The following is a 22,723-nucleotide window of genomic DNA, read 5'->3' as shown; positions in this document are numbered from 1 at the left end:
GCGAGAGAGATGTTTGACGGCTTCAAGTCAACAACAGGCCCTCCAGCCACCAAGACAGCCTCCCTGAAGTCGAAAACTGGGGTAGTCAGCATGGACCAGAGCAAGCATCTTGAACATTGGCTCGAGCACTACCTGGAGCTGTATGCAACCCGGAGCGTGGTGATCGATGCTGCCCTGGAGACATTGCCCAGCTTGCCAGTCATGGAAGAGTTTGATGCATTGCCATCCATGGAGGACCTCAGCAAAGCCATTGACTGTCTCGTCAGTGGGAAAGCCCCAGGGAAAGATGGAATTCCACCTGAAGGTTTGAAGATTGGGAAGCCTGCCTTGCTGCATCATCTATATACAAGCTTTCATGTCTTTGCTGGGAGAAAGGCCACGTCCCCCAAGATGCGCAAAATGCCAAGATTGTCATATTACACAAAAGCAAGGGCGACTGTAGTGATTGTAACAACTGCCACAGCATCTCTCTCCATAGTATCGTGGGGAAAGTATTCGGCCGCATCATGACAGGAATTCAGAGCCTTGCATCCAGAGTCTACCAAGAGTCGCAGTGCAGGTTCAGAGCTGGCAGGTCGACAGTGGACATGATCTTCTCACTGGGCCAGCTGCAGGAGTGTCGAGAGCAGCAGAAGCCACTGTGCACAGCCTTCATTGATCTGACCAAGGCATCTGACCTTGTCGGCTGAAGCGGACTCTTCAAACCCACTAAAGATTGGCTGCCTCCCGAGACATAGCATCATGTCCTCCTTCCATAAGGGCATGTGCAGCACTGTCTGCTTCAATGGAGCAACTTCCGATGCCTTTCCAGTGAGCAGCAGAGTGAAACAAGGTTGTATCCGGGCACCGACCCTCTCTGGGTCTTCTTCTCCGTGCTCCTTCACTTGTGCTTTCGCAGACTGAACTGACGGCATCTACCATCGCGCAAGAGCTGATAGCAAGCTGTTCAACACCGCTCGCTTGCCCTCCGAGACCAAAGTTAGCACAGCCCTCATCTGCGAGATGCTGTTTGCAGATGATGCAGCATTGACGTCACACACAGATGGCGGACTCCAGCAACCGGTTAACAGCTTTGGCCACGCCTGCAAGGAGTTTGGGTTAACTATCAGTCTGAAGACGACAGACGTCATGGCCCAGGAAGCAGAATCTCCCCCAGACATCCCCATTGATGGCTGCTCACTAGGTAGTTGACTCCTTCACCTATCTTGGGTCGACCATCACCAGCTCCCAGTCCCTTGAAGCAGAGGTGTACAGCAGGATTGCCAGAGCGATAGGTGTCATGGCCAAACTGGACAAGAGAGTGTGGAACAACAATCAGCTGACGAAGACGACCAAGCTGTGTGTGCACCAGGTGTGTGTGTACCCGGTGCGTGTGCTCAGCACACTCTTCTACCCCAGTGAGGCTTGGACACCAGACATCAGACAAGAGAAGAGGCTAAGCTTGTTCCACCTACGCTACCTCGGGCGCATCTTGCACATCTCCTGGCGGGACAGAATCACCAACGCAGCGGTTGTGCAGTGGACTGACACCTCCAGCATCCACGCACTACTTAGCCACAGATGGTTGTCAAGTGGACGGATCATGGACAGATTTCCAAAGACATGGTGCATGCCGAGGTGGGCCGTGCTTCCGCTACAGGGATGTCTGCAAGTATGACATGAAGCTGGCAAGCATCAACCACAACACGTGGGAGGAAACAGCTGAAGACCAGACAGCTTGGAGGGCTGCAGTCAAAGGCGGTGTACAACATGCTGAGACAGCAAGGACCAACATGCTTATTATCAAGAGAGCCAAAAGAAAACCCAGAGCACCTTCCTCCTTCTCCTGCATCGACGTGAAAGAGACTGTCACTCTAGAATGGGGCAGTACAGCCACTCTAGAAAGTGCAAATATCCCCAAGTCTACAACCCTAAAAACCATCAGAAAGAAGTGCCACACCATCGTCTCTTGAGGCTAACAGATGCCGACGATGACGATAAGTTGCCAAGAAAATTTTCAACCACACCCTTGAATGCCTTCCATGCGATTTTCTCTGGTCCCACTAGAAGTTCTTCGTACTGCTTGTCATTGATAACCTGTTTGATTTGTCAACCAACAAGAATGCCTTCCTTAATCTTGGAATCAGTTATTCTGATTTGAATTATGAATTGAAATAACAAATGCAGGTGATTCCAAAAAAAAATGGTGCATGTTAGGGAAATTTCATGGTGAATTTCATGAGCAACAGCCCAAAATCCATAAGATATACCCAAAAAGTATTCAGGAGGCAAAATCATGGTTGCCCAGTGTAATTGTCTGACTGACATTATTACTGGGCCAGGCCGAAGACAAGTGACTACAGCTATGGTGGCTAAAGGAGAACAGCTAGGAGTGACAGAACTTCAGAAATTACTTCATGATCCAAAAAAGTTTTCAAACCTTCAAGACTGTGAAAGCAGCAAATTCAATGCAAGTCTTCCTTTACCCCAATAATGCTAAATAGCATTCTTCACAAACACGACGGAATCAGGGTTTAATATCACTGACATGTGTTGTCAAATTTGTTTTATGGTAGCGACATAATGTACAACATCTAAAATTACAAGCTACAATAAAAATAATAATAAATAAATAATGCAAAAGAGGAATAGGAATGCAAGTGAGGAAGAGAGATTCTGCAGATGCTGGAATCATCATTGAGACTCATCTTTGCCCTCCCCCTCTCCACTCTCCTATAGTGACTCAGCCCAAAATGTTGACTGTATTCCCCTCCATAGATGCTGCCTGACCTGCTGAGCTCCTCCAGCATTTTGTGCGTATTCCTTCACAAGTTACTAAGGAAAGTGTGCTTGATACTTTGAACAGAGCAACACACACAAAATGCATCAGGACTTGATGGAGGGTCTCAACCCGAAACGTTGACTGTTTACACTTTTCCATAGGTGCTGCCTGGCCTGCTGAGTTCCTCCGGCGTTTGGCGTGCGTGCAACGTGAATATCAAGCCTCAGTCAACTGAGTAATCCTTGGCACCACAATGAAGTATCATAACTAGACCATCTGTGAGATCAGCATGGTTTACTAAATGCATGCAGACAAGAAGTTCTCCTTCCTCAATGCTGCCGTGTACCACATGCTGTTTTGACCACCAATCAAAGCATGTACATAAATGTTCAAAGTTATTACCATTTTGGCTGGCACCAGGATCAGAATAACGTAACGCACTTCACAGCAATTCTCCCCCCAGTTCTGAGGCCTCTCTAGTCGGCTTATACACACATGACGTCTCTGGAGCGTTGTGACAGTGCACCTGTAGTGGAAGAGGTCAGAGTGGGGTGGGGAGAAAAGATTTAACAAAATGTGAATAATAAACCCAAGAGATTCTGCAGATGCCGGAAACCTTGAGCAATGTGCACAAAATGTTGGAGGAACTCAGCAGGTCAGGGAGCATCTGTGGAGGGGGAGTTCCGCCAACATTTTGTACGCATTGCTCAAAAGGTGCAAAGATGGTTTATATATAGGGAAGTACTTTGCCTGAAGCATTTATTCAAGTGGTGTCAAAACCCAGCATCAGCCTCATGCCAAAGGGAAGCAAATTTCCTTACTTGTCCTCAATCAAAAGGACAAAGGAAGAGTTAAAATGAGGAATATCGCTGGAGTGCAATAATCAGAATGAGGTGTAGTACCACTGACATACGTGACCAACATGCCATGGCATGAAATTTGGTGATTTGTGGTGGCCTTACAGTGCAATACATAAAAACTATAAATTACAAAAGGAAATATATATTAAAATTCTGAATCAATTAAGTGGTGCAAAAAGAGAGCAAAAATAGTGAGGTAGTGTTCATGGGTTGGTTCATTGTCCATTCAGAAATCTGGTGGAGGACGACAAGAAGCTGTTCCTAAAATGTTGAGTGTGCGTCTCCATCCTGTACCTCCTCGCTTGATAACTGAAGACAGCTCACTGCCATCCACTCAAATAGTTCGGGACAGGCAAATATTGCTGGTCTCAGTGAGTGAGGTCCATATCCCAAACAAGCAAAGTTCTAGTCATTGATTACATGGTTATTTCATCTCCATGAGTACGATCACATTTTTTTCCATGGCTTTGCATGGCTGGCCAATGCAGTGGGATGAGTTATAATTGGCCAAAGACCTCCAATTGTTGGGTGATAAGCGCGCAAATAAATGATCATGACCCAGGTTCCGTCCTGATCCACTTTCTAAGGATCATGGCTGGGATCAAGCTCAACTCAAATACTATCCCTCCTAAATCAGATTCCGAAGAATTTACAATCTTGTTTGATGTGGTAAAAGCTCAGCTAAACCACAGGCAGGAGAATGCATCAGCCTACTGTACACCTCAAGAAGAACTCCATCACGGATGGTCCCAAATCCGGCTGTGAAAGGAGGGTTGGGCATTGGGCGAGCAACCCCATCCCTTAAAAACCCAGAGCTACAGAAACACCAACAGAAGCTTCAAAGACCTCATCCTTCAGAAAGAAGGATGGGTTACTCCTAGGAACAACTTGAAAGACTAGCCAAGCACAGAGGACACTGGCGATTTGCTGTCAGCAACCTATCCCACAGTAGGGGTGCTGATCTTGAGTAAATATCAACACAAGAGGACAGAAGAATTTAAGTTGATGGGGAGAAGGGGATCTGCAATAGAGAAAAGTGTCAAAATTGCTAATCACTCCCAGTTGATCCATATCCTTGTTTAAAATTTTATCTTTCAAATAAAACCAATGAGTTTCAGGCTTTTTTGAGATTTGAGGTTAGGAACTCTGATTTTCAACCAAAGCAACCAGAAGTTTTTTTTGTTAGTAGAAGAGAGAATATGCCAAACAGATGTCTCTGTTCAATGCCTGCATTGTTCCTGAAAAAAAACTATAAACGTTAAAAAATATATATATTTACCTATTAAGTGCATCCATATGTGAACCAACGACAAAAGAAAGTGGAAGCACCACCTTCTTAACATGGCCTTGGGCAGATAAAGGAAACCGTCTCAAGATACACATCACAATGGAGCCAATGATCAGTGGCTGGATAAGTGCTTCCAAGTTATGAGTCTCAAAGTGTCTCATGATATTAAAAATAACAAGTCCATCTCAATCAGCCTGTGCAGATCGTCAAATTCAACCTTCAGTTCGCAATGCTGCCAAATAAGTTCTAATGAGCTCGCCCACTGACATTCTGCCAGACATTAAAGATGCAATTGGGAAGGAGCCAAGGGCATGTATCAAAACCCAGACCTACTAGAGCCTGTTGACAAAATACTAGAGCCAAGCTTCAGCTTTTTAATCCAAAGTATCAGAATCCATTGGGCATTGATGATGGTAACAGGAGCCCTCCTGGATAGGGAAAAGCTGTACTCATCCAACGCCAGTAATAAGAAGAGTCATACAGCACAGAAGTGGGCATTTCAGCCTAATTTTAGCCCCATCACCCAGGACATGCCCTCTTTTCACCATCAAGGAGGTGGTACAGGAACTGGAAGATAACATTTTAGGAACAGCTTCTTCCTCACCGTCATCAGATTTCTGAACAGACAATGAGCCAACCCAGGGGCACTGCCTCATTATTTTGCTCTTTTTGTGCATTACTTATTTAATTTGATTTTATATGCATTTCGTGTAGTAATTTATAGCTTTTACGTATTGCCCCATAATGCTGCCACAAAACAACAAATTTCACCACTTAAGGTATGCAAGTGACATTAAACCCGATTCCATAAGACCATAAGACAAAGGAGCAGAAGTCGGCCGTTCAGCCCATCGAGTCTGCTCTGCCATTTTATCATGAGGTGATCCATTCTCCCATTTAGTCCCACTCCCCCACCTTCTCACCATAACCTTTGATGCCCTGGCTACTCAGGTACCTATCAATCTCTGCCTTAAATACACCCAATGACTTGGCCTCCACTTCCACCCGTGGCAACAAATTCCATAGATTCACTGCTCTCTGGCTAAAAAAATTTCTTTGCATTTCTGTTCTGAATGGGGGCCCTTCAATCCTTAAGTCATGCCCTCTCGTACTAGACTCCCCCATCATGGGAAACAACTTTGTCACATCCACTCTGTCCATGCCTTTCAACATTCGAAATGTTTCTATGAGGCCTCCCCTCATTCTTCAAAACTCCAAGGAATACAGTCCAAGAGCGGACAAACGTTCCTCATATGTTAACCCTCTCATTCCCGGAATCATTCTAGTGAATCTTCTCTGTACCCTCTCCAACGTCAGCACATCCTTTCTTAAATAAGGAGACCAAAGGATTCCGATTCTGAACCGGTTGATGTGGACCAAGAATCCCATCTAATTTAGTGTATTTTGCCTGAGTCTGGTCCACATCCACTAAACCTTTCCCTCCTACATTATGTCCAAATGTCATTTAAATGTCATTAATGTACCTGCCTCAACTACTTCCTCTGGCAGCTCATTCCATATACTCAACACCTTCGAGGTGAAAATATTGCTCCTCGTGTCCCTATTAAATCTCTCCTCTCTCTCACCTGTGCCCTCTAGTTCTTGATTCCACAATCCTAAGGGGAGAAAAGATATTGTGTACATTCACCCTATCTATGCCTTTCAGGATTTTACAGGTCACCTTTTTTCTCCTACGCTTCAGCAAATACGGTAGCAGAACTGTTAGTGTGATGCAATTACAGCTTGGGGTGATTCGGAGTTCAAAGTCAGTAAGGAACTTGCATGTTCTCCCCATGAACCGGGTGGGTTTCCTCCAGGTGCTCCAATTTCCTCCCATAGTCCAAAGGTGTACAGGTTAGTCGGTTAAATCAACTAATTGAGCTAGTGTTAAATAGGTTAGTTTCTGGGCAGTTTGGTTCATTAGGCCAGCAGGGCCTGTTCTGCACTGGGTGGTGCAGTTCGTTAGGGTAGAAGAGGCTGTTCCACACTGTATCTCTAAATAAATAAATAAGCCCTAGAGAAAAACAAGTTGCTCAGTAGTGCACTTGACATAGAAAAAGACAACGCACAACTTCTTTGATGTAAGAACATAAGAAATAGGAGCAGGAGTAGGCCATCCGGCCCATTGAGCCTGCCCTGCCATTCAATAAGATCATGGCTGATCTGTCTGTAAACTCAGCTCCATCTACCTGCCTTTTCCCCATAACCCTTAATTCCCTTACTATGTAAAAACCTATCTAACTGTATCTTAAATATATTTAGTGAAGAAGCCTCAACTGTTTCCCTGGGCAGAGAATTCCATAGGTTCACCACTCTCTGGGAAAAACAGTTTCTCCTCATCTCCGTCCTAAACTTCGCCCCTGAATCTTGAGGCAATGTCCCCTCGTTCTAGTCTCACCTACCAATGGAAACAACTTTTCTACTTCTATCTTATCTATCCCTTTCAAAATGTTGTATGTTTCTATGTTATGTGTGCCCTATCAAACATCTCAGAGATGGTCGTGAGCACATTGCTGACCATGTCTGGATCCATTCACTGAATCTTGGTACTCCTGACAGCTCACTTTCCCACTTACCTGTGCAAATGTGAATGGCCCTTGCACTTATATTAATTTATTTATTTATAAAACACAAGACATAGGCTGCAGTTTTAGGCCATTTTGTATGTTATGTGAATAAAGGGCCTGTTTCAAATAATGAACATGAACACTGCCAGTGCATCCTAGGAGTATTCCTTCAACAACGAAACAATAAAGCTAACAGCAACACAACACAACACAAGCAAGAACTGAGAACTGATTTTTTTCTCTCCCCCTCTGCAGAGGTTCCAAGAGCTACAATTCCAGATTCCTCTCAGATTTAATAGTTCTGCAGTAATCACCTAACGTGCTCCAGATGAAATGCTCAGACTTCACAACTCCATCAGTGCCAGACCCATTCAGGAAAGAGAAAAAGCACACTTTCCCAGGTTCACCACAACACACAGTGATTGTTACTCTTGATTTTGCTTCCAGCCAGACTCAGTGAGTCATCAACCTTACCCAGACTCTCAAGGGGCACTTACAGAAGACAGAGCCAGGACTGCTGGTACTGAACACCCGTTGTGGTAGAAGAAACTCCTTGAATGGTGTCTGATAGGAGGTGCACTGGAATCAAACAGACAACATTTGTTTAATAGAACATTGGTTTCCTCCACAGTTTGTTCAGAATCAGACTTATTATTATTTTGACCATGTCTGCATGCTTTTCTGCATTTAGTTGCTGCCACATGATTGGTTGATTGGGAAGAATTAGTGAGCAGGTGTACAAGTGTATCTAATAAAGTGGCCACAGTGCGTAGGATAGGCAAGTTAGGAAATAGGAAATGTCCGACTTCATGGGCTGAATGGCCTAACACTGTGGCCTATGTCTTGTGTTTTATAAATTAATTAATTAATTTAAGTGCAAGGGCCATTCACATTTGCACAGGTAAGTGGGAAAGTGAGCTGTCAGGAGCACCAAGATTCAGTGAATGGATCTGGCCATGGTCAGCAACGTGCTCACGACCATCTCTGAGACATCTGATAGGGCACTTAGTGAAAAAAGTGCTCATTTCCTTACTCTCCCTCCTGTCTCACAACCCACCAAACACGTGCTGGTCTTTTCTACAGCTGCCATGTGCCTTTTATATTTTGTTAATTCTGTCTCTCCCAGTAATGAGCACTTGCTGGCTCTGGGCCTGTTCTAACTAGCTTGGAAGAATGAGTGGGGATATCATTGAAATCTATTGAATATTGAAAAGCCTAGATGGAGTGGATGTGGAGAGAATGTGGGCGAGTCTAGGACCAGAGGGCACAGTGTCAGAATACAAGAATGTCCATTTAGAACAGAGATGAGGAGAAATCTCTTAAGCCAGAGGGTGGTGAATCTGTAGAATTCATTGCCAAAGACAGTTATAGACATGAAATGATTGGGTATACTTAAAGCAGATGTCAATTGGCTCTTGATTAGTAAGGGTGTCCAAGGGTACATGGAGAAGGCGGGAGAATGGGATTGAGACAGATAGTAAACTAGCCATGATGGAATGGCAGAGCAGACTCGACAGGCCAAATAGCCTAATTCAGCTCCTATGCCCTATGGTTTTATGGCATAAATTGTGAAAGTTGTAGTTTTGTGATACCAGTACCATGGAAGAGAAAAAATATAAATTACAATAAATAAATAAACAAACAAACAAGCGTCCATTAGTCTCGTGAGACCATGGATTTGAGCCTTGGAAGGTTTACAGGGCACAGGACTGGTCAAGGTTGTGTGGAAGACCGGCAGTTGCCCATGCTGCAAGTCTCCCCTCTCCACGCCACAGATGTTGTCCAAGGGAAGGGCAGTAAGGCCGATACAGCTTGACACCGGTGTCGTCACAGAGCAATGTGTGTTTAAATGCCTTGCTCAAGGACACAACACATTGTCTCAGCTAAGGCTCGAACTAGCGACCTTCCGATCACTAGACCAACACCTTAACCACTTAGCCACGCAAATAAGTATGGCAAAAAGAGTAATAGTCATGTAGCATTCTGATGGCAGAGGGGAAGAAGCTGTTCCTGAAACATTCAGTGGTCAGCAGGCTCCTGTACCTGATAATAAGATAGCACGTGTCTACAGCATTATACATTGGTGAGGTGCGAGGAGGAGAGAAGCAGTAAGCAATGCACAAACTGAGACAGACTTGGAGTCAAGACTCAAAAAGCATCAGACTGGAGACATGAAGTGGAGGAATGAGGAGGGGATACTGAGATAAAACAACATTCTGCTACTCAAACCTGCTCTGCCATTTAACAAGATCATGACTGATCTGAGAGGATAAAGAAAGACCCTGTTACATCTTCTACTTCAGCCATCAGTCAACACTGACCAGATCACACAAAACACTATAATCCCCTTGGTAGCCTTTCCCCTCATACCCAGTGTTTCCGACATCTTATTTGGTTCTCCAGATTCCAGCATCTGCCGTTTCATGCCTATACCCACTGAAAATCAATAAAGCATCAATAAAATTAGTAAGAAAAAAAAACAATCTGCAAAGGGAAACACCAAAAAAATCCAGAATTTCTCATCATTCAAAAATGACTGCTACCTGGGAAACAATCATCGACTCCAGCACAACAGCGGGACTCTTTTGTTCTCAAGAGCCAGCTGTGCCCAGATTTTCTCGACTTTATGCTTCAAAAGTTATTAGTTATCAGTTGAAGTTATCAGTTGAAAAGCCAATCAAGAAACTAGGGGCTATTAAGAATAAGGAGTTTATAGAGGAAGTATGATAAATGAAGAAATTATTGGCACTACAGGCCAATCTATGTAAATTACTAATTAAATGTTCAACTAAACTAATCCCTTTGGCCGACACAATGTCCATGCCTTTCCACTTCCTGCACATTTGTGTGCCCGAGAGCCTCTTGAACTTCTGCAGCATAATTGCCTCCTCCACTACTCCCATGCAACTCATTCCAGGCACCCAACTCTGTTGGGAAAAATTTGCCCCACACATCTTAACCCCTCTCACCTTAAATGCATACTTTCTGGTATTAGGTTTGTTAACCCTCGGGAAAAGATACCATCTGTCTGCTCTACCTATGCCTCTCATAATCTTGTAAATCTTGATCAGATCTCCACTGCTCCAAAGAAAACAACTCAAGTTTGTTGTTCCAGCACATACTGTCTCATCAAGGCAGCATTAAAGAAAAACTCAGTCACAGAGCGTGCAATGGCACAGAAACAGGCCCCTATTACTCGGCATTGTCCCATCGACCCTAGCCCCCATGCCCCTCCCATCCAGGTACTTAAATAGTGCAACCAAACACTTGTCTACCAGCTTTCACTGGCACGCTTTCCAAAGCCTCCACACCATTTCTATAATGAACTGAATGTAATACTCAAGATGCTGCCTAGCCAGAGTTTTATAAAGCTGCAACATAATGTCCTGACTCCTGAACTCAGTGCTTCAACAAATACTGGCAAGCACACCATTCATCTTCACTACCACTGCATCAACTGTTTACAGAGAGCTATGTTCTTCGATCCCATGGTCCATCTGTACTTCAGTATCTTTCCATTAACAGTGAGCTGTTCTTTACGTTTGAATGCCCAATGTGGAACACTTCTCATTGATAAACACATGAATTCTGCTGGAATTCCTGAGGAACATACACAAAATGCTGGAGGAACTCAACAGGCGAGGCAGCCTCTACGGAGAGGAATAAAGAATCAAAGTTTTGGGCTGAAACCCAGGGTCCCGATGAAGGAACTCTGCCCAAAATGTCAACTGTATATTCTTCTCCACAGATGCTGCCTGACCTGCTGAGTTCCTCCAGCACTGTGTTTGTGTTACTCTTCACATTCCACCATGTCAAACTCCACTAAGAGCCAACACATCACTCAGTACAAACTCCATTAACAGAATAAAAATCAGTTTATTATCACTGACATACACATGTTGTGAAATTTGTTGTTTTGCTGCAGCAGTACAGAGCATTACATTTAAAAATACTATAAATTACAAATTACCATTTGCATTGCCGTCCTCAGAAGTGCTTGAATCAGTGAATAAACTGCCCATCACTTCTTCCAGGTTGCAGCTGGGTTCCATGTTATCAGATTCCTTCATAATGTGCTTGAGCATCTCTTGGAGAACATCGTCGAGCGACAGGGTTGACATGTCCAGCAAGATTCCAGCCTTTGCGAGGAAATCGTCCAGGTCCTTGTGCGCTCGCACTTCTTCCTCAAAGTTCTTCAACTTCAGGTACTGTGCGAGAAGAAAAAGCACAAACTCTCAGAAAAGCTGTCAAAGATTCCAGGTTTAAGGTTCAGGACTGTTCATTTTCATTCTTCAGTAGACAAGTGTAAATGGAGACCAAAATGATTGTTAGTCCAGATTTGATGCAACATGAAAAACACAATAAGCACAAATAATACAATTTTAAAAAAACAAAAGTCAATAAATATAAACGCAACTCCATAAAACATAATGTACAAATAACTGTTTGAGTGGGTCCATATGTACACAGGATTAGCTTCTATACATAGACTGTTCATATGTTGATAAAGTGATGCTAGATGCAGGAGTTATCTGAACACAAGGACTGCCAGGAAATGATGAAGCCAGCTTCCAAGAGGACCAGAACCTCATCATGGTTTGGAGGCTTGTGTGCCTCAGTGACCTGGAGAGCTATGCTGGATGGAGTCGGGGCAGGGACACCCATGCCAGCCAGGTCAAAGGGTAGAGGCCGGACTAAGAGTGATGCACTGATCCTCAAGGGATCAGCTCAGGGCTAACAACCCTGACTGGTAAAACAAAACTTATGGAAGCAGCAATGAAGAATCCTTCACTTCTGTGTGTGACGGTATTCCTGAGTCTCCACCTGGGAACTGCATGACAGACAGTAGTGAAAACCAAGAGGAAGTTACTGACACGGTGAAAGAAGCCATGAACTCCACCAAAGATGGAGGACCTTTATTGCTGCCCTAAAGACCAGCAGTGCTACCTCACTCCATTTACATAGAACTTCGGTAAGATGCCACTCAGAGCATTGTACACACTTATTATGGGCTCTGAAAACATTTTGGGGGTGGCATTGCATGCCCTGTGCTAGCAAAATTTTTCTGCGTGCCATATTTGGCATGCATGCTATAAGCTCGCCACTCCTGGAGAGAATGGAAGGATATGGACATTGTGTAGGCAGAAGGAATCAGTTTAGTTAGGCATCTAATTATCCATTTACACTCAGTGGCCGATTTAATAGGTACTGTACACTTACTCATAATGCAAATACCTAACCAGCCAATCATGTGGCAGCATGCAGATGTGGAGCTCCTCCAGCATTTTGTGTGTGTCATCAGGATGCTGCCTGGAATTGGAAGATTTTACTATGAGGAGAGGTTGGATAGACTCACTTTATTCTCATTGGGCCAAGGCTGACAGGTGACCTTGAGACTTACAAAACACAAGAGGACCATATACAGTGGATTCCGATTAATTGAGCCATCAGTTAACCAGGGCAGCTGCTTATTTGAGACAACTCTTAAGGACAAAAACTAATCAGGAAAATTACTGGGTGTCCCTTCATTCATTTGGGACACAATGCCACTTAATAGGGATTGGTACCAAACAAGTTCCAATGAGCATCAGTTGAGGGCAATTGTATGGCTTGGACATTACACAACACTTAGAACGAACAGATTTTAAACAGCATCATTTGTGTGTGTTGTCTTTTAAAAGCAGTGATTTTAGCTGGTGAGAAGCAAGCATTCAGGTAATTCAGAACTGTTTTGCTTACTGTGGTTTCAAGCATTCAGGCTTGGAGATGCCAGAAACGGCCGAGGTGAAAAGGAAATGATTTCTCTACTTAAACAAGAATCCTCATAGAGGGGTCCGAAGTGGAGAGAGTGAGCAGTTTCGAGTTCCTGGGTGTCAAGATTTCTGAGGACCTAACCTGGTCCCGACATATCGATGCAGTTATAAAGGCGGCACACACAGTGACTATACTTCATTAGAATTTGGTATGTCAACAAATACACTTAAAAACATCTATAGCTGTACCATGGAGAGCATTCTGACAGGCTGCATCACTGTCTGGTATGGTGGGGGGGGCAGAGGGGCTACTGCACAGGACCGAAAGAAGCTGCAGAGGGTTGTAAATTTAGTCAGCTCCACCTTGGGTACAAGCCTACAAAGTACCCAGGATATCTTCAAGAAGCAGTGTCTCAGAAAGGCAGTGTCCATTATTAAGGACCTCCAGCACCCTGGACATGCCCTTTTCTCACTGTTACCATCAGGTAGGAGATACAGAAGCCTGAAGGCACACAATCAGCGATTCAGGAATAGATTCTTCCCCTCTGCCATCCGATTCCTAAATGGACATTGAACCAGTGAACACTTCCTCACTTTAAGATATATTATCTCTGTTTTTTTTTGCATGAATTTTTAATCTATTCAATATATGTATGCTGTAATTGACTTACTTATTTATTATATTATTTTTTCTCTCACTCTGCTAGATTATGTATTGCATTGAACTGCTTCTGCTAAGTTAACAAATTTCATGACACATGCCGGTGATAATAAACCTGATTCTGATTCTGAGAACTATTAAGAGTTTGAAGATATCAACACTTATCTTGAATTTGACAATGAAAATGAAGATAGGGAGGATGAATATATGGAATAACTTTGTTATCTGCACTAGATGTCTGTGCTGATTTTGTTCATTGCATATACTGTATGAATTCCACATTGATAACCACAAGGAACAATTTTATAGTACTGCAATACAATTGGTAGTTCTCCAATTCGCTCTGTATTTCACTTAAATACACAATTCATGAATTTACAGCATGGTAGTATAGCGACTGGTGTGACACTATTACCGCTCAGGGCAGAGATCAGAGTTTAATTCTGGCTCCGTCCGTAAGGAGTCTCTGTACGTCTTCCACATGGAATGCATGGGTTTTCCCCAGGTGCTCCAATTTCCTCCAAGATGTACTGGGTAGGTTAACTGGTCATTGTGAATTGTCCCGTGATGAGGTTAAGTTAGGGTCAGAGTTGGGGGTTTGCAGGGGAGCATGGATCGAAGGGCCAGATGCTGTATCACTAAATAAATAATTTGCTACTCAGTTTTTCCCTTTTATACCTTTTTAACTATTTCCATGAAACTTTGGCTAATTGGGGCAGCCACCTTATTGGACCAAAATGTACTGGTCCTGATGTGTCCCAATTAAGCAGAATCCACTGTATAGGAAAAGTAGAGAATCTAAACCCTCCACTACAACACCCCCTCTCCCACCACCACATTACGACATGGGTTTGAGACAAGTAGGGAGAAACTTAGGGGAAATCTGAGGGGTATGCTTTTCCACACAGTGAATATTGATTGTTAAATGGAATCAACTCTATATATAAAAAAAGAGGCAAATACTGTACAATTTTAAAAAGATGTTTGAACATGTACTTGGATAGGAAAGGGATGCGGGTCTACAGCAGGCAACTGGTGTTTAATATTTCAGTAATATTTGAGTAATCTTGTAAATATGCTGTAGAATAAGCATTCTTTGTTGTTTAAATAATTTGCTGTGGTCATGTGTACAGAGTACGTGAATTGCTTATGTTCAAAGTCCAAAGCAAAATTTATCAGAGTGCACACATGATCCCACATACAACCCTGAGATTCTTTTTCTGCAGGTATACTTAACAAATCTATAGAAGAGTAACTGTAAACTGTTAACATCAAGAACTATAAACTGCAAACAAACTGTGCAAATGTAGATACAAATAAATCGTAATAAATAACAAGCATAAAATAGCAATATAACAGAGTTATAATCTTTAAATGAGTGTAGTTATCCCCTTTTGTTCAAGAGCCTGATGGTTAAGGGGCAGTAACTGCTCTTGAACTTGGTGGCGTGAGTCCTGAGGCAATTGTACCTTCTACCCGAAGGCAGCCACAAGAAATGAGGATCTTTGTGGTGAGGATCTTTGATGATGGATGCTGCTTTCCTCTGGCAACATTTCATGTAGATGTGCTCAGTGATTGTAAGTGTTTTACCTGTGATGTACTAGGCCAAATCCATTACCTTATGTAGGATTTTCTACTCAAAGGCTTTAGTGTTCCATACCAGGCCCTCACGCAGCCAGTCAACACACTTTCCACCACACATCTATAGAAGTTTGCCAAGGTTTTCGATAACATGCCAAACCTTCACAGACTCCTGAGGAAGTAGAGGCGCTGTCATACTTTCTTTGCAATTATATTTATATGATGGGTCCGGAACAGGTCCTCTGAGATTGTGACAACAGGAAATTTAAAGTGACTGACCCTTGCCACCTCTGATTCTCCAGTGATCACTGGCTGATGGACTTCTGGTTTCCCTCTCCTGAAGTCTACAGTCAGTTCCTTGGTGTTATTGGCATCCAGTGAGAAGTTGTTGTTATTACACCGCTCAGCCAAGTTTTCAGTCTCCTTCCTGTATGCTGAGTCATCATCTCCTTTGATACTCCACAATGGTGGTGTCAACAAACTTGTGTATGGTGATGGAGCTGTGTTTGGCCACACTGACATAGGTGTAAAGCGACTAGAGCGGGAGACTAATTACACATCCCTGTGGTGCTTCTGTTCTGATGGAGATTGTGGAGGAGATGTTTTTGCCAATCCAAACTGACTGGGGTCTACAAGTGAGCAAATCCTGGATCAAGTTGCACAAGGGGGTATCGAGGCCCATGACCTGGAGGGGATGATGTTAAATGCTGAGCTGTAATTGATAAAGACCATTCTAATGTATGCATCTTTGCTGTCCAGATGCTCCAGGGTTGTGTAAAGAACCAACAAGATAGCATCTGCTGTGGACCTGTAGTTTCAAAAAGTGAATTGGAACGGATCCGAGTCACCACTCAGACAGGAGCTGATATGCTTCAACACCAGCCTCTCAGAATACTTCATCACTGTGGGTGTAAGTATCACTGGGTGATAATGATGGTCCAAGGTTGTCAAGCCGAGGAATGGTAGTGGGGGATAAGCTCCCACTACCTAAAAGTGCTCCTTACAGCATGCACCTCAAATAGCCTCTGACAACCAAGTCCAACTCCTGGCCTTCTCGTGTGGCTTAGCCTCTACGCCCGGCAGAACTGTTTCTACTGACAGGAGACGGGGCGAAGGCAGGTCCTGGCGCCTTAAAACCAGTGCTTCGGGTAGATGGAGCTCGTCAGCCTGGGAAGGCAGTCCATCTAAGAGAGGGAAAACTCTGATTTCAAACCTCCGCTGCCTTGCGGCCATACCCACTTATGGGAAAGGCTTCGAGAGTAAACCCTGAGAACAAATCCGGAGCTGGAGTCCCTAAGGCAGTCCGACGTTGCCTTCAACCTCGTTCTGGCAACTCCTGCGATGCCACTGGTGCCAAGCTGTATTGGCCCTTGCCCTTCCCTTGGACAACATCGGTGTCGTGGAGAGGGGAGACTTGCTGCACGGGCAACTGCCGGTCTTCCATACAACCTTGCCCAGGCCTGCACCCTGGAGAGGACACTCCAATGTCGCCTCACTGGAATGACACAGAAGCAAGACTTTCCAGGCGCAGATCCATGGTCTTGCAAGACTAACGGATGCCACCAAGCAGTCATTTAGACAGGTTACCACACTCTTCTTGGGCACCAGTGCGATTGAAGCCTGCTTGAAGCAGGTGGGTGTCACACACTGCCAGAGCAAGAGGTTGAAGATATCCATGAACACCCCAGCCTGTTGGTCAGCACAGGTCTTCAGTACTCGGCCATGTACTCCATCCGGACCAGATGCTTTCCTTGGATTTACTCTATTGAAAGCACCCAACACGTCATCTTTAGATACTGAGACCAAAGGATCATCGGGAGATATGGGGGTGTGTGATGAATCCTCCCTGTTCTGGTGATCAAAGTGAGCATAGTAGGCATTGAGCTCATTTGGAATCAAAGCTCTGCTGTCCCATATGTCGTAAGATACAACTTTGTAGAAGGTATGGCATTCAAATCCTGCCGCAGCTATCGAGCATCCCCAATTGATCCAGTCTAGTCTGAAATCTCCACATTGCCTAAGAGGTGGCTTTCTGGAGATCAAACCTGCACCCCTTGAAGCATTCTTGATCTCCAGACTTGAATGCCCCTGATCTGGCTCTCAGCAGGTTCCGGATTTCATTGTTCATCCAGAGCTTCTGATTGGAGTAAATCCTGAATGATTTCGTGGGGACACACTCATCCACAGCTGTTTTAATAAAGTCTGTAACAACCCTGGTGTAGTCATTCAGATTCTCAGATGAGTTCTTGAACACGGCCCAGTCCACTGACTCAAGGCAATCCTGTAACCGTTCCTCAGCCTCTCACGACCACCTCTTGGTTGTCTTGACCTCTGGAGCCTTGCTCTCTTGGCTCTGTCTGGATGCAGGTAGTAGGAGTACAGCCAAGTGGTCCGATTTGCCAAAATATGGTCTCGGGAAGAAACTACAAGTATTCCTCGTCGTGGTGTAGCAGTGGTCTAGTGTGTTGGGACCTCTGGTGCCACAGGTTATGTGTTGGTGATAATCGGGCAGGGTTTTCTTTAAACAGGCCTGGCTAAAATCACAGACTATAATTTGAAGTGCATCCGGATAATCTGTTTCTTGTTTAGAGACAACGTTGTGCAGTTTTGCGAGTGCTTGCTTACAATCGACTGCTGGCAGCATGTAAACTACGGTCAGGATCACAGATGAGAACTCGAGGCAAACAGAGTTCCCACTGCAGCCTGTGAGGAGTTTGTACATACTCCCCGTGACTCTGCGAGTTTCCTCCGGGTGCTCTGGTTTCCAAAGATGCACCAGTTGGTAGATTCATTGACCGGAGTAAGTTGTCTCTTAGTTTGGCTAGGATGAAATTGGGGATTGCTGGGTGCCATTGCTCAGAGGGCCAATTCCATGCTGTATCTCAAGCTAAGACTTGCATCTCTCAGTTCTCGCTTCCCTTTGAATTAGTTTAGTGTTTACAAAAGTAACAAAATCCAATAATTGGGATTAGGATAGTTAAGGTTAGTGAGTTGTGGACATGTTATACTGACACTGGGACATAGTGAATACAATCCTCATTTCTGTGCTGTATTATACTGTAACTGTGAGATTCCGGGCCACAAGCTGTGTTGTGGACAAGCAAGGCATTGCTGAAGGGCCAATGATGCCATAACTCACAAATAAAAAGGTTGCTGACAAGGACATGTGGCAGTAGTTAGAGAAGAATTGGGATAATTGAACAGACCAAAGAGTTAGAATAAAAATAATGAACCCAATGGCCACAAGCAGCCTGATTTGGCATTGAATGATTGCCTGGCTCTCGTGCAAGAGAGTGTGGTTTGCTTTTACAGTTTATTTGCAATGGCTGAAATTCAGGTTTTTTTAAAATTTTAAATATCATCCTAAAATTCAAAACATGCCTCTTCAGTCTAGCAAAGAGTGAAGTCTGTGTCAACTCTTGGCTTGGCCTTCACACAAACTGGATCAGCCGTGGCTCAGAGGACAGCACTTGGACCTCAGAGTAGTGGGTCGTTGGTTCGAGCCCTGCTCCAGAGGTTTGAGCGCAAGGCGGCATAGACCGCGCGAGGTAGGAGCTACGCACGGTACCGCAGTGGCTAGTGAGACACTATTACAGATTGGGACGGTGCTCGGAGTTCAATTCCGCTGACGTCTCTGAGGAGTTTGTACATTTTCCCACCCCACCTGCCCACATGAATACGTGGGTCTCCTCCAGTGCTCCAGTTTCCACCCACGTTCTAAAGACGTACTGGATAATAGGCCATTATAAATTGTTCTCTGATTAGGCCAAGGTGGGTTGCTGGGTGACCTGGCTTATTGGGCCGGAGGGGCCTATTTGACACATCTCTAAATAAGTAAACTGTTCAGCGAGACTACACTTATTTTCAGCTTCTACTTTCTCAGAGGTCCAAGAGCCAGTCTTCAGTAGGGGAACAGAAGTGGAGAGGGTCAGTAACTCCAAATTCCTTGGCATTGATCCAGATGATCTGTGCAGGGACCAGCACACAAGAGCAGCATCACAAAAGCAGCACAATAGCACCTCTACTTTTTTTTTAATTAGAAGTTTGCGTGGAATCAGCACATCAGAAAAAACTTTGACAAGCTTCTATGGATGCACAGTGGAGAATATCCCAACAGGTTGCATGGAAACACCAGCAACACACATCAAAGTTGCTGGTGAACGCAGCAGGCCAGGCAGCATCTCTAGGAAGAGGTACAGTCGACGTTTCAGGCCGAGACCCTTCGTCAGGACTAACTGAAGGAAGAGTTAGTAAGAGATTTGAAAGTGGGAGGGGGAGGGGGAGATCCAAAATGATAGGAGAAGACAGGAGGGGGAGGGATGGAGCCAAGAGCTGGACAGGTGATTGGCAAAGGGGATATGAGAGGATCATGGGACAGGAGGTCCGGGAAGAAAGACAAGGGGGAGGGGGGAAAAACCAGAGGATGGGCAAGGGGTGTAGTCAGAGGGAGAAAAAGGAGAGAGAGAGAAAGAATGTGTGTATAAAAATAAATAACGGATGGGGTACGAGGGGGAGGTGGGGCATTAACGAAAGTTAGAGAAGTCAATGTTCATGCCATCAGGTTGGAGGCTACCCAGAACGGAATATAAGGTGTTGTTCCTCCAACCTGAGTGTGGCTTCATCTTTACAGTAGAGGAGGCTGTGGATAGACATGTCAGAATGGGAATGGGATGTGGAATTAAAATGTATGGCCTCTGGGAGATCCTGCTTTCTCTGGTGGACAGAACATAGGTGTTCAGCAAAACGATCTCCCAGGAAACACTGATGCCTAGGAACGGATAAGGCCACTGAAAAAGGCAGATACAGACCAGCCTATCACAGGTAAAGCCCTCACCATCCTTGAGCACATCTACATGGCACGTTGCCCCAAGAAAGTAGCTTCCAGCACCCAGGGCATGCTCTTTTCTCACTGTTACAATCAGGTAGGAGGTACAGAAGCCTGAAGGCACACACTCAGTGATTCAGGAACAGCTTCTTCCTGTCTGCCGTCAGATTCCTAAATGGACATTGAACCCTTGGACACAGAAATAAATAGTATTTCTGTTTTTGCACTTTTTAAAAATCTATTCAATACATGTAATTGATTTACTTGTTTATTTATTTTTTTAATTGTATTTATTATTATTTTTTCTCTCTGCTAGATTATGCATTGCATTGAACCGCTGCTGCTAAGTTAACAAATTTCACGTCACATGCCGGTGATAATAAACCTGATTCTGATTCTGACTCATCCAAAGGCCATGCTCTCTTCTCACCATTACCATCAGGGAGGAGGTACAGAAGTCTTAAGTCCCAGACCACCAGGTTAACAAACAGTTATTACTCTACAACCATCAGGCTCCTGAAGTTGTGGATAACTTCAATCACCACAACTCCAAACTGATTCTACAACCTACAGACTCCCATTCAAAGACTCTTTACAACACATTTTTGCAGTATTTTTAATCTGCACAATTTATCTTCTTTTGCACAGTGCTTGTCAGTATTTGACTGCTCCTGCATAGTTTTTCTCCAAATTCTATTGTACAGCATTTCAATTTTCTTTGTAAATGCCCGCAAGAAAGTTGAATCTTGCGTTAGTATTTACCATATGTCTACTTTGATGATAAGTTTACTTTGAACATTGATCTCGAGTCAGCTTCCCTGCCAATAAAAAACAAAAAGGCCTTTTTTTAAAAAAAAATCTGACTGCTTAATAGCTGAATTCATTTTTAGAGTTTCTGAGAGGAAAATAAATTCTGTTCAAAAGCCTTGAAGTAGGCATTATGTCTATAGCCAGGGGCGTCGGAGTTCAGAATTCAATTCCAGCACCATCAGTAAGGAGCCTCTGTATGTCGACCGTGGGGAATGTCTGTATTTTCCTCCAGGTGCTCTGGTTTCCTCCCACACTCCAAAAATGTACCTGTTAGTGGTTTAATTGATCATTGTAAATCGCGCTGTGATTAGGCTAGTGTTAAATCGGATTACTGAGCAGTGTGGCCCAATGAGGCTGGAATGGACTGTTCTACGCTGCATCGCTAAATAAAATTTACAGAAACATGAAAGAATATTTATTTGCTGATTTCGGTCATCGAGACAACAGGAGATTTTAGTACAAGGTAATACATTACTTTGTATTGGTTTACTATTTACAAAAATACCATGAAAAGCTTGTCTTTCAGTACGGCTATAACCTTTGTCTCCCCCTCCATAGACTCAATCTACACTATCCGCTGCTTCAACTAAGTTCATGACCTCCTCAGACATTCTCTCTCCTACCCCTCCCATCAAGCAGAAGATACACAATCCTGAAAGAAAGTACCACCAGGTTCAAGGTCATCTGCTGTTATGAATTAATTGTTATGGATGGCATGAACTGATCTGTATGAATGGCATGCAAGACAAGTTTTTCCATTGTACCTCAGTACATACGACAATGATAAACCATTTTACCAAACTAGTGTTTTAAATGGAATAGATCCAGTGACTGCATCACGATTTATGCGATGTATATTCTCAGAATATCCTTGTACATCCAGATGCCACTTTATTAGGTACACCAGCTCGTTCATACAAAATATCTAATCAGCCAATCATCTGACAGCAACTCAATGCATAAAAGCACGCAGACATGGTCAAGAGGTTCAGTTGTTGCTCAAATGAAATATTAGAATGGGGCAGAAATGTGATCTGAGTGACTTTGACCGTGGAATGATTGTTTGGTGTCAGACAGAGTGGTCTGAGTATCTCAGACACTGATCTCCTGGGATTTTCACACAGTTTGTAGAGAATGGTGTAAAATAAATAAATCAATCAATCCAGTGAGCGGAAGTTCTGAGGCAAAAATGCGAGGTCGGAGGAGAATGGCCAGACTGGTTCAAGCTGACAGGAAGGCAACAGTAACTCAAATAACCGCGTTTTACAGCAGTTGTAAAAGCATTTCTGAACGACAAACCTTGAAGTGGATGGCCTACAGAAGCAGAAGATCACAAGCAAACACTCAGTACTCACTTTATTAGGCACAGGAGGTACCTAACAAAGTGGCCACTGAGCTTATACAATTGATGTTTCAGATACACCCTGTTTTGAGGGGGACGGCGCAATTGTTCATATGGTGCTTTGACCCATCCTTTCCAAACTTCCCAAAGTACAAGTGTTTTTGTAATATACCCACTGTTGTCAGTCAAGAGACACAAGATAGGGCAATGACTAGACAACTCTTTATTAAGTGAGACTACTAGCAGAAACATTGACCAGGGCATCAGAGAGCAAC

The 22,723-nt window shown here is 44.0% G+C and overlaps 1 protein-coding gene across 6 annotated transcripts in view; it reads right to left on the bottom strand.

The window, feature by feature from the left end:
* The window catches only part of slc4a11 (solute carrier family 4 member 11), a 302,038-nt gene that overhangs the window by 108,130 nt on the left and 171,185 nt on the right, over window positions 1–22,723 (bottom strand). For all 6 annotated transcript variants that reach the window (XM_063047132.1, XM_063047129.1, XM_063047131.1 and 3 more), the window contains 3 exons: window positions 11,447–11,684; window positions 7,974–8,055; window positions 3,164–3,287 (listed from right to left, as the gene is read on the bottom strand). In XM_063047132.1, the coding sequence (XP_062903202.1) occupies window positions 3,164–3,287; window positions 7,974–8,055; window positions 11,447–11,684 (444 nt within the window). The remainder of the gene's footprint in view (window positions 1–3,163; window positions 3,288–7,973; window positions 8,056–11,446; window positions 11,685–22,723) is intronic.

The sequence above is a fragment of the Mobula hypostoma genome, chromosome 4, assembly GCF_963921235.1.
Source record: "Mobula hypostoma chromosome 4, sMobHyp1.1, whole genome shotgun sequence".
Taxonomy (NCBI): Eukaryota; Metazoa; Chordata; class Chondrichthyes; order Myliobatiformes; family Myliobatidae; genus Mobula; species Mobula hypostoma.
This window is presented reverse-complemented; position numbering and strand designations above follow the sequence as displayed.